The sequence below is a fragment of the Mesoplodon bidens genome (genome assembly GCF_964165515.1).
Source record: "Mesoplodon bidens genome assembly, chromosome: 6".
Lineage (NCBI taxonomy): Eukaryota > Metazoa > Chordata > Mammalia > Artiodactyla > Ziphiidae > Mesoplodon > Mesoplodon bidens.
The window spans coordinates 10,385,233-10,398,692 of NC_138162.1; the positions used below are offsets into that span (position 1 = coordinate 10,385,233).

Sequence of the window (13,460 nt, forward strand, 5' to 3'; positions counted from 1 at the left end):
CCAGAGCCTGTGCTCCGCAACGGGAGAGGCCACAACAGTGAGAGGCCCACATACCGCAAACAAAACAAAACAAAGCAAATAAACAAACAAAACAAAACAAAAGATAGATGCTGAAGGTGGGGCAAGGTGATTGGGTTAGCTTATTGACAGGTAACTGATAAATGATTTCAAATTCTCAAGTGATAGATGGGGAGAAGCATGAAAGAAATTTGAAAGGGGGTTGCCTATAACATTAATGACTTAGGAATGACTTTAGTGATATCTGAGCTTCATTTTAGTGCTTTTTTTTTTTTAAGGCTTGGGAGCTGTGTGCTTGGCAGTTTAGTTTGCACTTTATTTCTTTGTATAAATGTAAATATTTGAAGTCCTCTTAATTAACTGCTTCTTTACACAGTTTGGCCTCAGTTTTATTATTTTACTCCTTCACAGGAATTTGTAATCAGCATATATTGCCTTTCTTTTATAGTTTTATGACCTTTGTGAACTATTCAGAACTGGAGGTCAGGTTCCTGACACAAACTACATATTTATGGTATGTAAACACCAGTGATATCAAGTACTTATTTTAAATGGAAGGGATCTGACTTACTACATGTAAATTATATAATAATTTCGTTGCCATGTGACAATCACTATTTAAATATATGAAAAGGTGATTCTATGCTTTTCTACATTTTGCTGTGTCCTCTAGTTGAGAATAATTGCTTTTGTAAACTGCTGTATACACAGGACTGGGTTGTAGCCCTCAGTAATGGTTAGGCCGAAAAATAGCCCAGAACCACAGGTTTAAGGCATAAATCTTCAGTTTACTGTTATTTTATCAGATTTTTTTTGAGCATTCATTTTCACCTGTTATTAATCTGTGGATTGATTAATATACACATAAACACATTTGCTGTTAAGGTAGATATTTGCTTACTTTTTTTCTGTAATATAATGTTACTGTTGAACTTTTTCTGAGTCCTTCTGTTATTTTCCTTCCTTCTGAAAATTTCTGGGTCACTTTTCTAATCTTTTAGCTGTTTTCCTATTGGTCTAATATTGGCCCAAGTAAAACATAAATGGGAAGTGTAAATAGTATATCCTCATATGCAGTTGTTAAATACAAAGCTAAATGTAGAATACTGTTATAATTATGGTAATTGCTTTTATAAAAAAACTATTTTCTTCAAGTTGACAGCTCTTTTGATACAGTTAAAAAGATTTTTGAAATTCATTTAAAGTTTTTTGATTCACACATGATCTTTTAGAAACATTTATTAATGTAGCTAACAGAGAATTGAAAAAATGGTGGTTTTGCAGGGAAAATCCTTGAGAGAATTGCACAGCAGGTTCCTGTAGGCTCCTGTAGCATAAGACTAGCACAAACATTTAGTAGGAACAGCTTATTTATTTCCATTTGAATTTTTTGTTAAAACCCAATTTCCAAATAATTCAATGTGTAACTCTTCATTTTTGTTATTTTGGGCTGTATCTCTTGAGTTTGTGCCCTTTGGTATAATTTTTAAAAAATATTGTTGCTATTGTATTGTTTGTAACTGTAAATTTTTACTTTACAGGGTGATTTTGTAGACAGAGGTTACTATAGTTTGGAGACCTTCACTTACCTTCTTGCACTAAAGGCTAAATGGCCTGATCGTATTACACTTTTGCGAGGAAATCATGAGAGTAGACAGATTACACAGGTGTATGGATTTTATGGTAAGACCTTCTATTTCTCTGATTCTGAATATTGATTTACCTTCCTCTTTGGGAAAAAAAAGCCACACAAGTCATACATGTGCTTTTCATAGTAAAGTTAGAAAATACAGATAATCTTTTTCCACTTTCTCACCTTTAACTCCTTTTCTTCCCTCAGTCAGTTGAAAATCTGACTATTGATATGTAGAGAGAACCATTCTTTTTTTTTAATTGAAGTATAATTGATTTACAATATTATATTAGTTTCAGATGTACAACATAGTGATTCAATATTTTTACAGATTATACTCCTTTTAAAGTTATTATAAAATCTTAGCTATATTCCCTGTGTTGTACAGTATATCCTTGTAGCTTATTATTTTATACATAGTAGTCTGAGAGAACCATTTTTAACATTTTGGTGTATGTCTTTCTAGATCAGTGCCTCAAAGTGTAGTCCTCAGTTTATCTCACTGGAATCATTTGGGATGCTTGTTAAAAATGTAGATTGCTAGGCGCCATTTTTGGGGTGGGACCTTAGAATCTGCTGAGAGGGAATGTTTTGCACACTCAGTTTGAGAACCTATTCTATATATATGTATGTGTGTGTGTGTTTATACATATGTATGTACACACACCCCAAGCTAAAATGGGATCATACTTGTTTTTTAATATTGTGATCAGCCTTTTCACTTCACTGATGTTATTTTATAGCTGCACTGTATTATACTGTATGGATGTACTGTAAATCTGTGTGCTTTCTCCAGAGAATACTAGGACCTCAGGTCATAAATAGAATGCAGCCATTAAAAGCAAAATAGCTACCTCTATAAAATTTTTATATGGTTGAAAGTTTTTCAAAATGAGGTTAGGAAGCTCTTTGAAGAAGGTAGATAGCAGAACTGTAGAGATTATTATTATTATCTATCTATCTATTTATTTATTTTTGGCTGCATTGGGTCTTCGTTGCTGTGCGCGGGCTTTCTCTAGTTGCGGCGAGCGAGGGCTATTCTTCATTGCCGTGCGCGGGCTTCTCATTGCAGTGGCTTCTCTTGTTGCGGAGCACAGGCTCTAGGCACGTGGGCTTCAGTAGTTGTGGCTCGCGGGCTCTAGAGCGCAGGCTCAGTAGTTGTGGCGCCCGGGCTTAGTTGTTCCACGGCATGTGGGATCCTCCTGGACCAGGGCTTAAACCCGTGTCCCCTGCATTGGCAGACGGATTCTTAACCACTGAGCCACCAGGGAAGCCCTGTTGAGATTATTAAGAAGAATTTTCCTTGAGCACAATTAAGGCAGATATTGAGAGATTTGAAAATATTAATCTCATAACCCTTTAGTTTTTAGACTTCATATTTTGAATTATCTTCTGTCATTATAAAGATAAGCTGAACTCTCCTGATTTTGTCAGCCATTATCAATTATTAAATTGAGAAATTTTGACAACATATTGTTATCTATCTATTTATTTATTTATTTTTGGCTGCACCGCGTGTCTTGTAGGATCTCAGTTCCCCGACCAGGGATTGAACTCGGGCCACAGTAGTGAAAGCCCCAAATCCTAACTACTAGGCCACCAGGGAACTCCCCGACAATTTATTGTTGATATAACTATTAATAGGAATTGAAAAGTTAGATGGCTAATATTTATCTCCTTTCTACAAGTTACTTCAGATTTTCATTCACAAAATGCCAAATATCATTTGGAATAAAAAGTGTTTGATTCTTTTGCAAAATAATCAGTATTTTGGATAATACATTATGTGGTGTTAGCTCAGTAAAAGCAACTGGCTCCAACTGTGTAAGATTAATGTTACATATATAATTACACCCCAGAATTTGACCAACATATCAGTGTAGGGCAAAAGAGGTAAAGGGGGGAGAGGAAGGAGGACATTTTAATCAAGATGCCTTGACCGAAGAAAATGGCAACAGCACAACGTCTAGTATTGACTTTTTTTCATCCCAAGCTACGCTCTAGTGTTCATCTGTGGTTTTGTTTGATAAGAGGAAGCCCATCTGCTCCTCAGGAGGGAGACAGTTTTAGTCATCATGGAACTTAACATTGATTTTAAAGTAGTAAAAATGTCTATATATAGCTATTATATTGGGCCTTCAGTTCACCCTGATAAATATATGGTTAGCAGTTATTATGAACCAAGTGCTTTGCTTACGTGTTAAGGTGAAAAATTCACAAGATTCGTACTGGTAAACTGAGCTCAATGTTAGAGCTGTCTCATGAGACGTTTACAATAAGGACCCTGCCTCACGTAGAGATATAAGTTAGAAAATTATGAGGATTGACCGTATCCCACAGTCTTATATCCTGTATCATTTTCAGCTGTACTTAGGGCAATTAGTGATATGTCCATTTTTTTTCGAAATTAAGGAAGAAGCCAAAGAGCAGAACTTCCATGGTATTAACTGAGAGAAGAGATAATGTACCCTATTAACTGTTGTAGACAGCAGAGAGAATGTTCAGCTGAGAATATGTAAGAACTGATTGGCAGTTTGTCCTTAGTGATGACTACAGGGGTCATCTTACTCAAGTATGTAGTTGCACAATTTGCAGAAAATCTCAGAAGAGGCAACCTAGGCCTGAAAAATGTTGAAATGGGAATTATCCATGCTCCTCTAATTTGTTTGATTATCCTGCTAGAATAAGGTAGTCACATTAAATACACTACTCTGTTTGATAGAATTGCCCAGTTTTTTTTTTTTTTAAGTTTATTTATTTATTTATTTGGCCTGCGGGGCCCCACTTCCCCAACCAGGGGTGGAACCTGCTCCCTCAGCAGTGAAAGCGTGGAGTCCCAACCACCGGACCGCCAGGAAATTCCCCCCAGTATTAATAGTAAGACAAAAGCTTTGCTTTGGGTTATGTGAAATTAATATTTAGCTCTTCTTGATTATAGCATTTTGACTAATAATTTCAGCTGGTTCTTAGAGCCACTTCTGGAATGAAAAGCAGGACCACATTCTTAGACTAGTTAGACACTAGTCTCCTTCTGGTTCTACATGGAGGACCTACTAGGGCTAACTATATATCATAACTTGCCATCCTAGTTTAAGCAAATTTCTGTTGTCCCAGTATTAGATGTATTCTTTATTTATTTTATTTATTTATTTTTTGGCCACACCTCATGGCTTGCAGGATCTTAGTTCCTTGACCAGGGATTGAATCCGGGCCACGGCAGTAAAAGCGCTGAGTACTAACCACTGGACCGCCAGGGAACTCCCCTGTATTCCTTAGTTTTATCAGCAGATTCAGAACTTCATTAATGAGAACTCTTTGTTTCTCTCATAGATGAGTGCCAAACCAAATACGGAAACGCTAATGCCTGGAGATACTGTACCAAAGTTTTTGACATGCTCACAGTAGCAGCTGTAAGTTTATGTAAATCTTTAAAAAAAAAAAACTCAAGTATTTTCCTGCCAGTAACACTTGGCATATTTTTATCTAATTGCCATTTCAGTTATATTGATATCATTAGCACTCACTGATGGATTTAGATATATGACTGAGTTTATTATTATATGTTCAACTCTTTGTTTTCCTTTTTTGCTAGTTAATAGACGAGCAGATTTTGTGTGTTCATGGTGGTTTATCTCCTGATATCAAAACACTGGATCAAATTCGAACCATTGAACGGAATCAGGAAATTCCTCATAAAGGAGCATTTTGTGATCTGGTTTGGTCAGATCCTGAAGATGTGGATACCTGGGCAATCAGTCCCCGAGGAGCAGGTTGGCTTTTTGGTGCAAAGGTCACAAATGAGGTAAAGCCAGCATTTTCGGAAAAGTGGTTTGTTGGTTGCTAATGGACTACATAAAGAACTATGATGGCTATAGATACCAAACTTCTAGTCTAGTTTACTCAAACTTCGGTGGCTATGGATATCAGATTTCTTGTCTAGTTTATCCTGTATGTCTTTCCTTAATGGTTAAATGAGATCATGTAATAAAAGCACCTCCTTTAGCATCTATTGGTACTATGTGTAAAATAAATGGTCCTTTTCTTTCAAACATTGCAATTAAGTAATGAGATAACAAGGGCAAGATAGGCAACTTTTTAATATATATATTTCTTTGTATATATATTTTTAATTGAGATATAATTGACATATAACATTGTATTAGTTTTATGTATACAACATAATGATTTGACATATGTATTTATTGTGAATAAGCAATATTTTTGAGGTTAACTACTTTCAGTTAAAAATATATACACACACACACCACAGGGTGAAGTAATCCAGCATAATGAAGTCAGAGAGCTAGATTTATCCTGTCTGAGCCTCTGGTTCCTGAAGTTGCAAGAGAAGGATAATAAATCTCTTTCAGAATTTTGTAAGAGCCATACTAAAGCCTCAGTAAATGATAGATATTGATAGTAATATATTTATTATTAAACCATAAAAACTTTGTTTCATATCTGATAGCACTTACAGAATGCTTTTCTTTCAGAAACTTCTAACTAATTATGTTACTATGATTTCTATAACTCAGGCCAAAGTGGCTCTATAACTTATGGAAATTAGTGGGGATAACTGTAGAATGGATTCTATAATCATGAGAGCTTTAGTAATTACAGGATTTATACTTTATTTAAATGCTTATTTTCTTATATATGTAGGTTGATTTTTTTTTAATGTGCTGGATACTTAACAAAACCTTTCTAAATTGCAGTTTGTTCATATCAACAACTTAAAGCTCATCTGCAGAGCACACCAACTAGTGCATGAAGGCTATAAATTTATGTTTGATGAGAAGCTGGTAACAGTATGGTCTGCTCCTAATTACTGTTATCGTTGTGGAAATATTGCTTCGATCATGGTCTTCAAAGATGTAAATACAAGAGAACCAAAGTTATTCCGGGCAGTTCCAGATTCAGAACGTGTTATTCCTCCCAGGACAACGACGCCGTATTTCCTTTGAGGCCTTCGCCCATCCTGCTGACCCATTTTTCTGTCCTCTTACCCCAACTTTCGTGTATTACCCTCTACAATATACTTTTTATTGAGCACTTTGCTGCTGAAATGCTGCCTCTTGCCTTTTTTTTTTTTAATTTAAATTATCTAAATTTATTGTTTGTTATGGTGTCTATAGCAATGTTTTTCTATCAGTTTTCTCCCCCATCCCATCCCTGCCTTGGACTCATTTGAGAAGACTTGAGAAGTGTCTTAATACTCACACTGTTGCATGTAGCTCTTGCTTATTTACTGGTCTACGGGAAACAGGATGTTTCCTTTTTTAAAAAAGCCAATTGACAGAACAGACTACACTGAAATACTCCTCCTTTTGTATTATTCAGTCTTCTGTTTTAGTTCGGTAAGTTTTAAGAAATTTCAGCAGCAAAGTTGTTATTCAGTGGGCACGATGGACTGCTAATGCCTCGAGTTATGTATACCTGTCCCAGCTGTAAACTTCATTTTCCTTTGTTGGATGATATTTTAAATGGATATAAAATAAATTGGTCTAAAGGGCTGCCCTCCTTGTTGTGTTTTTAAATTTTAGTTTAAAAACTGCTACAGCTTATGACTTTGTACATTAAGATAATTGTATTGATCTTTTTTCAGATTCCTTGTATTTTTTAATAAAGTAATCTTAAATAAAACCCAGATAGGTTAAAGTATTAGAAATTTTAAACAGTGTACATTGTTAGCTTAAAGTTATTCTTTTTTTCTTTTTTCCTAATCAGAGTTCTTGACCCTTTGGTTATTAAGTTTAAAACTTCAACTGAAATTCCATACTATATATTTAAAAAAAATCACTAAACTGTGCCTAAAGAAATAACTGCCATATTAATGTTTTGGTTTATATCCTCTCTAGTAATAGAAAAACATTTAATACTTGTAATGCTGATGTGTTCATTTGATACCAGTTGAGTAGAATGTGATCAATCCAGTTTACAATCTATCATGAGTATCCTTAAGTAAAATATATGTACTTTTCAATAGGAATCATTCTTACTGTAACACTTGACCTTAACTTTTAGAAAGTGTTCATTTTTTAACTGCAACTGGAAAGGTTGAAAAGTCAGGACTCTTGTACTTGTGAACTGTAATCTGAAGCAGATTTTTAAAAGTGTAGAAAAAACCAAATTGTCCTTTTTTGTAAAGGTCTGTGATACTATGTTTCGGCTTTGTGTAAGTAATTTGAATATCCAAAGGGTTGTGATGATCAGTTCTTGATATGCAACTGTCCACTTAATAAGGACAAGTGTTCCAGTGTCTCTTATGACTATGGTCATAAATGATGCTGGGATTAACCATTTTATGAAATAGTTGGTATCCCTTTACTATTATAATTAATTTTTGTCATTCCAGGAAATCTTTGTGAAGCCAGCCAATTAATAAAGCACTTTAGCATCTGTTCAGGTAGTTTTGAAAACCAACTGTCCCCCTTCAGGATAGGAACTTCCAGGTTACCTAAAAATGCAATAAAAATCTTTATAGTCTAAGCTTCTTGGCACATAATTTTTCATCAGGGCTTTTCTTTTATTAAGCGAGCACAATACTGTTTTGATTTTTTTCCTCCAACCACACAGCTCCTTGTGTAGTTTTTAATTGTATAGCTGTAAGAAAGAAGTGGCTAAGACTTTGCTGCACACACTTGAACTGTTGGGTCAGTAGCTTTGTTTTACTGCCCTGACCCCAGTGTAATTCAGGGGGAAAGGTATTTTTATCTTACAGGGATATGTAGCTATGTATTTTACTAATTGTGAAACACTGGAAATTAATGATGCAGACAACTTGGTGTGGTCTTTGAACAGCTTTCTGCAGTATTTTTTTTTTCTGTTACCATAAATTGTATTTAAGTGCTTTCTCTCTTCTGCTTTTAAGTTGTACCAATAAAATTGGTAACCCTCAGCCCTTCCTTCCCACTTGACACTCCTTAGCTTAGATTGATGTAGTTGTTGTAGTTACCCGTGTAATGTGACTTTTATTTCTAAGTCATGGTGTACTGCATTTGTTTGTCACTAGTTGGGCATGTGCCAATAATATTCTGTCCATTCCTTAATTGCCATCTGTTTTGCCTGATTTTTTTTCTCTTCAACTGAATAATGGCTTTTTGCATGAAAAAAACAGTTTTTACTCTTAGACATGTAAAGGGAAGAGAGAGTGAATGTATTGGACTCTGTAAGCCTAAAAGGAATATTTGGATCCCTCTGATAAATAAGGGCTATGTACTATATAGAGTAATCATGTGGTGGAAAATACTTGCAAGTCATAGATTTGTAGGCATGAGGCTCTGTTATTCCCTGTATCTAGGCTGAATGTAAAATCCCTTATGTTGTGTTAATGGGGGTAATAACCATTTTTATTTGCCTATGATATACTTGGTTTCTAATAAAATGTCCTAGGCTCTAGTGAGAACTGACTACTTTTAATTGCCAATGACTCCCCTTTCCTCATTTTCCTGATATGCTCTTGGCTAGCTTTTCCTAGGTTAATGCTTTTTCCTGAAAAATCTCACAACTCTAAATGTGTTCATTTGGGTGTGATCCTAAAAAGCCTGGACCAAGAGCACATCTTTAATATGCAACCTGCATCAGCTCCTACTCTGTCCGGATGTCTAGAACTGTTGGAAGATTTTGATGTCTTAAACCCGGTGTTTCACTTTTGAAATAAGGTTTGAAATATTGTTCTTTGCATTAAGATTTGTGTGTTTTTGCTTTGTAAGCCCAGCACCAGGTTTTGGAAAATGCCTGTACTGTGAAAGCAAATCCGAACTCTTTCTGAGCCTCTTTGGTTGTGAGAAACAGAATTGCTTTCCATCAGCCTCCAAAAAATTGTGTACCTGGACTCGAAGAGATTTAACAGCAAGAATCCAGATTTTTAAATGTACTTGTTTTCTAAATGCTAATGTTTGTAAAGCACCTTCAGTTCTTTGGATGAAAGGTGCTATATTCTCTCTGTAAATTAATAAAAAGATTATAGGAAGTTTGGCAAAAAATTTTATCTAATGCAGTCTGTCCCGACAAGAAGTTAGCATTTTATATAACACAATTTAAAAATTAAAAAATGCTTATTCCTTCACTTAGTTGCTTGACTAGTAAACAGAAGTGAAACTTTTCTTGTTATGCATTTGACTCTTCAGTGTTCCAGTTCATTGTTACGTCCTGGATCCAGTGCCCAGAACCCAGCTTCATGAGATCATCACAGCTCTTTCAATTGTGTATTTAAACTGTGCAGTCATGCTGATGAAATATACAGTAGTAAAACACCAAAAAGAAGCATTTGGAAAGTCCTCTAGCATGAAACCAAACACAGTAGATGCTTGGAGAAGGACCCTATTCCCCTCCTACTAGTTTTCTGTTTCCTTGTAATCACTTGGTGAATATGTGCCTTTCGTAAGGCATACTACTCATGATAGTAAGCTTATGCTGGCTTGGATCATTCAAATGTTTGCTTAATTCAAAAATGCATGAAATTTATGAATTTTGTGTGTGTGTATCAACAAAAATAATTAATATGTAAGTATATTCCACTCAGTCCCTGGGCAGCCACTGTTCTCAGCACTTTGCTTTTTTATATAAATGGGAATGGGTTATAAAAGACTGTATGGAGGCAATGGAATAGTGGAAAGAATATAGGCTTTGGGATCAATCTAGGTAAAAACCCCAGCTCTGCCAGTAATAGCAGCTAACCTGTATTGAGCACACTTAGCTAAATACTGTACATGCCCTATTTTGTGTCACCCCTACTATGGCTCAATGACTGTAGTACCTTTTTTTTTTTTCTTCAGACAAGAAAACACACTTAGAGATCATAGGTAACTTGCCCAGGGTTGCACAAGAGAGCTGGAATGCGAACCCCTTTAGGGCATCCTAGAGTAGTACATCTTAAGCAATATTGGTTATTGTAGCTTTGTGACCCTGAGCAAGTTGGGTTTTCTGAATCTTAAAATTCTGTGTCTAAAATAAGAATGCCATACAGGGTTGATCTCAGGATTAAAAATAGCACATATAAAATACCCAGTCCCTGGCCCAAAGCTGCCATTTATTGAGGGCCCACTTACATATCATTTGCCCAAATTCAGTGTAGTTGGGAAGTAAGAATAATCCAAGGCAATATATAATTGCTGACATAGTGTAGTTTAAGTACAACAAATTTGGAGAAGGAAATGTTTGAGGTAACATGGAGTAATTGGGGAAGGCTTAAAAGAGGAAGTGTGAATTAAATGTATACTAGAATGATGGGCCATTTATTTCATATAGTAAAAGCACAGAAGCAGGGATTACTAGAATTTGGACATGATATGAAGGTAAACTTGAGGGTACTCCTTGGGAAAGCGTAAGAAATGAATAGCTGCAGCTCTGTTGACAATACCATGTATCAGAGAGGCGTTGGCCAATTGCGAAAGACTTTGAAAACCAAGCGGATGATTTTAATTCATATTTTAAGAAACATAATGAGTGACATTCAAGATTAGTCTCCTAGTAAGTTGATCCTCCCCACCAGGACTCCTCCTACCACATCTGCCCTAGTCTTCTCTGACAAATGATTCTGAGGTTCTCTCTCTTTTCTGGCTTTGTGATTATAAGGGTGGATATTGTTTGTTGGTATTGAGGGGATTTATGGTTCTGTTATCTTGGGATTATGTAAAATATTAATTTGGGGAGCCAACAGATGTTCAACTTTTTTTTTTCCTTGTCAGTGCCATTTAAAGGTCCCATTACAATTTACCATCATCATTTTATAGAAGGAAAGATGTAAAAAGAGCCATCTCAGAATAAAGGACAGCCCTTTACACCAAATAAATTCGGCTTTATGAAAAACTATAGTAGTCTCATTTTTACCATTTGTGAAGATCAGTAAGAGATTTGTCCCCAAACTTTTGGTGTGTATAACTCTAAGCTGTCACATTATTGATGCATAAAAGCGTATTCTGATAAAACAGAAGTAGCTTAAGAGAAAGTTTTATGCCTCCTCCCAGCTCCAAATAGATGCCGAGGATCTACCAAACAAAAACTACACAGGATTGCAGAAAGACTGAAGGGGATTCCACCTTAGAGGAAGAATTTTGTTAATATGTTAATGAGTTATGTCTTATTTTCAAGGATGGCCTTGTTAAAGTAGAAGAGAAAAGGTAACTGATTTATAATGCTTATGTGCTGGTAGTCTTGCATGCTTAGGTCTGTCAACACTAAAAATGCAAGGAAATTTATTTTAAAATTGATTCGCTGGAGTAGAAGTCACAAACATCTGCAGTATCACAGAACGGTTAGCAACACCTTCAGGGGTCAGTTCCATTTAGGCATTTAAGAACCGAACGCATTGCTTTTGGTTACGGCATCAATTCTGTTTGCAGGGTTGATTTTCCTTTCTTGGTAATTTATTTTAAAAATCTCTTGCTTTCTTGGAAGCCTGCACCCAAGCTTGCGATCTCTTCTGCAGAGGATTGAGCATCTAAACCACACTTTATATTGATAGATTCTTACAGTTTTCTTGCCGGATCCTCTGTGAAGTGTTATCTGTGAGCGCTAACCATTTCAGCATGATGCAGTCAGGGACCGGATATGAGGTGGTTCAAAATGAAGCTCATTTTGGAGACTTACCTCAGTGTCGCACCTGCCAGAGGAGTTTGGGAAATTGCAGCGCGTAGCTGTTGCTCCTGGCGTGGTGCAGTGTTGAGGGGCGCCAGCAGGTGTGTGGGATGCAGGACTCAGAGCCAGAAGAACCTGCCCGCCGCAGGTGTCTGGCGCCGGAGATGCAGTTTTTACTTTCGACCGCACGGTGGCGCTTAGATCTCCCCGGCAGTGTCAGCAGCCTCTAAGGCACCTCTGCCGCCACCTGCAGTCTCAACCAAACTCTAGGTGGCGGGATATGACGGCCCTAGCATCCAATCGGCCTCCAGGCTTTCGGCCACACTACAGCTCTAGCCAATGGGAGCCGAGGAGAGGCGCGGAGGAGGCGGGCCCTGCGGCAAGCCTGGCAGAGGCGCGAGGCCCACCGCCCGCCCCTCCGCCTACTCCAGCCTCCGCCGCCTCAGCTTCCCGAGCGAGCCCTACGGCCGCCGGAGCAGCTCCCGCGGCGGAGCAGGAGCCGGATGGTCAGAGGAGCCCGGCAGCCCCAGCAGCCGCGGAGTCGCCTGGCCCCAAGGTGGGGCGAGGGCTGAATGGAGGTCGGGGTTGGGGATGGGGCGCGGGAGCGGGCCCAAGGCAGCAGCTTGGGGCCGTGAAGCATTCGGGGCACCGAGACTGGAGGGGCGGTCGGGCTGCGGGGAATTCGGGGGGCGCCAAGGGGCGGCGGAGCGGGCTGGGCGGTGGTCGCATCCTCCAGACCGGATGAGAGGGGCGTGTGAGGGAAGGGGCGCCGAGCGGTGAGACTGGGGGCGCTGGGCCGGGAGGGGCAGGGCGCACGCGCCCGGTGGAGGGGCCGTGGAATGCGGGGGGCGCGGGGCCTGGAGGGGCGGGGCTCGGAGGGGCAGTGCCCGGGTCGGGAGGGGGTGGGCACTGGAAAGGGGAAGCCGGAGGGGCTTGCGGGGGTGGTGAAGCAGACAATGAGTAGGTGGCGGTGGGTGGTTTTGGGGAGCTCGGCTGTGACGAATAGGAGCTGAGGATGGAGTGAGAGACCAGGAGGCAGAGCAGGGTTTGGGCTAAGCAGACATTAGGGGAACGGTGAGTCCCAGGATCGCTTGGTCTTGGTATTTAGGGGAAACAACGTAAGGCATTTGTAAGGTCAGGTATGGGCTTAGACAGCCTGTAGTTCTCGAGGGTGGTGCGTTGAGTTCTTGACTGGCACAGTAGGGCCCGCAGATGTGATCTTATATGTTAC

The 13,460-nt window shown here is 38.5% G+C and overlaps 2 protein-coding genes across 3 annotated transcripts in view; both read left to right on the top strand.

The window, feature by feature from the left end:
* PPP6C (protein phosphatase 6 catalytic subunit) overlaps window positions 1–7,166 on the top strand; it is a 29,583-nt gene extending 22,417 nt beyond the window's left edge. The window contains exons 3-7 of the mRNA XM_081236923.1: window positions 467–532; window positions 1,560–1,701; window positions 4,982–5,061; window positions 5,244–5,453; window positions 6,367–7,166. Of these exons, the coding sequence (XP_081093049.1) occupies window positions 467–532; window positions 1,560–1,701; window positions 4,982–5,061; window positions 5,244–5,453; window positions 6,367–6,615 (747 nt within the window). The 3' untranslated portion in view covers window positions 6,616–7,166. The remainder of the gene's footprint in view (window positions 1–466; window positions 533–1,559; window positions 1,702–4,981; window positions 5,062–5,243; window positions 5,454–6,366) is intronic.
* A 5,494-nt stretch (window positions 7,167–12,660) lies between these two features.
* Window positions 12,661–13,460, top strand: part of SCAI (suppressor of cancer cell invasion) — a 115,882-nt gene continuing 115,082 nt past the window's right edge. For both annotated transcript variants that reach the window (XR_014016004.1, XM_081236139.1), the window contains exon 1: window positions 12,661–12,785. Coding sequence is in view for 1 of the 2 variants with exons in the window: in XM_081236139.1 (XP_081092265.1) it covers window positions 12,733–12,785 (53 nt within the window). In the remaining variant the exon portion in view is untranslated. The remainder of the gene's footprint in view (window positions 12,786–13,460) is intronic.